Raw genomic sequence first — 1247 nt, 5'->3', positions numbered from 1 at the left:
AGGGCTGGGGTTGGGTGGAGGGGGGTGATACGGGGACCCCGTGCTGCTGGGGACAGGGACGGAGATAGGGACGAGGGCTCGCACCTCCGCTGGCCCTGGCACAGCCCTTGACCCACACACACGTAGCACGGAGGGGGAAACTGAGGCAGGGATGACCGTGACCTAGGGAAAGCAGCCCAGCAGAGGGGCGGCGGTGGGCGCTCGGGGTGGGGGGACGGGACTCGGGGTGGCCCGGCTGAGCACCCCACGCTCTGCCCCCGCAGTGCTGGGAGGTGCGGAAACGTAACAGCTCCGAGTGGTGCCGCTTCGTCCGGAGCAACCCCGACTGCCGGCTGGAGGGCGGCTTCCTCGACTACATCGAGGGGGTCTTCTGCGTCTTTCCCCCCCGGCTGCTCCCCCTGGCCGTCACCCTCTACGTAAGGACGGGAGCGGGGATGGTGTGGGGACGCTCGGCTTTGGGGGCGCGGGGTGGGGACCCCACTGAGCCCTGTCTCTGCCGCCCCTGACCCCGCAGGCTCTCTGGCTGCTGTACCTGTTCATCATCCTCGGCGTGACGGCGGAGAAGTTGTGAGTAGCTCCGCGGAGGAGGGGACGGTCCGCGGGGTGAGCGGGGAGCCCCGTGGTCCTGGAGCAGCCCCGTCACCCCTCTCCGCCTCCTCTGCCCTTCCAGCTTCTGCCCCAACTTATCGGCCATCTCCACCAACCTGAAGCTGTCTCACAACGTGGCAGTATCCTTGCGGGGGGGTCACAGGGGACCTCGGCCAGGGAAGGGGGATGCAGGGACAGGGCAGGGGGAGACGGCATGATGGGGACACTTGGGAAACCAATTTGGAGCATGAGCTGGGGACGGTGGTGGGGTGAGTGCTGCTGTGCCGGCACCAGGAGAAGTCTGGCGGTGGCCGGAGCGGGCAGGTGCCCCGTGTCCCTGTGGTCTTTTCCTTGACGTCCCCTCTCCATGGTGTCACCTTCCTGGCCTTTGGCAACGGGGCACCGGATGTCTTCAGCGCCGTGGTGGCTTTCTCCAACCCGCGGACAGCGGGGTTGGCCATCGGGGCCATCTTTGGTAAGGAGACCCCCACTGGGGGCTTCTGGCTCAGGGGTTGTGACGTGTGGGGGACACGTTGTGGGCTGTGGGTTGCTCCCCCCTGAGAGGGAAGGGTTGCGTTGGCAGGTGCCGGCGTGTTTGTGACCACGGTGGTGGCCGGGGGCATCGCCCTGGTGAAGCCCTTCACGGCCGCTTCCAGGCC

At 67.8% G+C, this 1247-nt stretch overlaps 1 protein-coding gene across 1 annotated transcript in view; it reads left to right on the top strand.

Annotated features, from left to right (window-relative positions):
- Window positions 1-263: 263 nt before the first annotated feature.
- Window positions 264-1247, top strand: part of SLC8B1 (solute carrier family 8 (sodium/lithium/calcium exchanger), member B1) — a gene marked incomplete at its 5' end in the record, with an annotated part of 3756 nt that continues 2772 nt past the window's right edge. Inside the window, 5 exons of the mRNA XM_009888632.1 lie at window positions 264-416; window positions 515-567; window positions 671-727; window positions 957-1063; window positions 1172-1244. Coding sequence (XP_009886934.1) covers window positions 264-416; window positions 515-567; window positions 671-727; window positions 957-1063; window positions 1172-1244 — 443 coding nt within the window. The remainder of the gene's footprint in view (window positions 417-514; window positions 568-670; window positions 728-956; window positions 1064-1171; window positions 1245-1247) is intronic.

The sequence above is a fragment of the Charadrius vociferus genome, unplaced genomic scaffold (genome assembly GCF_000708025.1).
Source record: "Charadrius vociferus isolate BGI_N301 unplaced genomic scaffold, ASM70802v2 scaffold917, whole genome shotgun sequence".
Classification (NCBI taxonomy): domain Eukaryota; kingdom Metazoa; phylum Chordata; class Aves; order Charadriiformes; family Charadriidae; genus Charadrius; species Charadrius vociferus.
The sequence above is the reverse complement of the archived record's forward strand: the minus strand, read 5'-3'. Positions and strand labels throughout refer to the sequence as shown.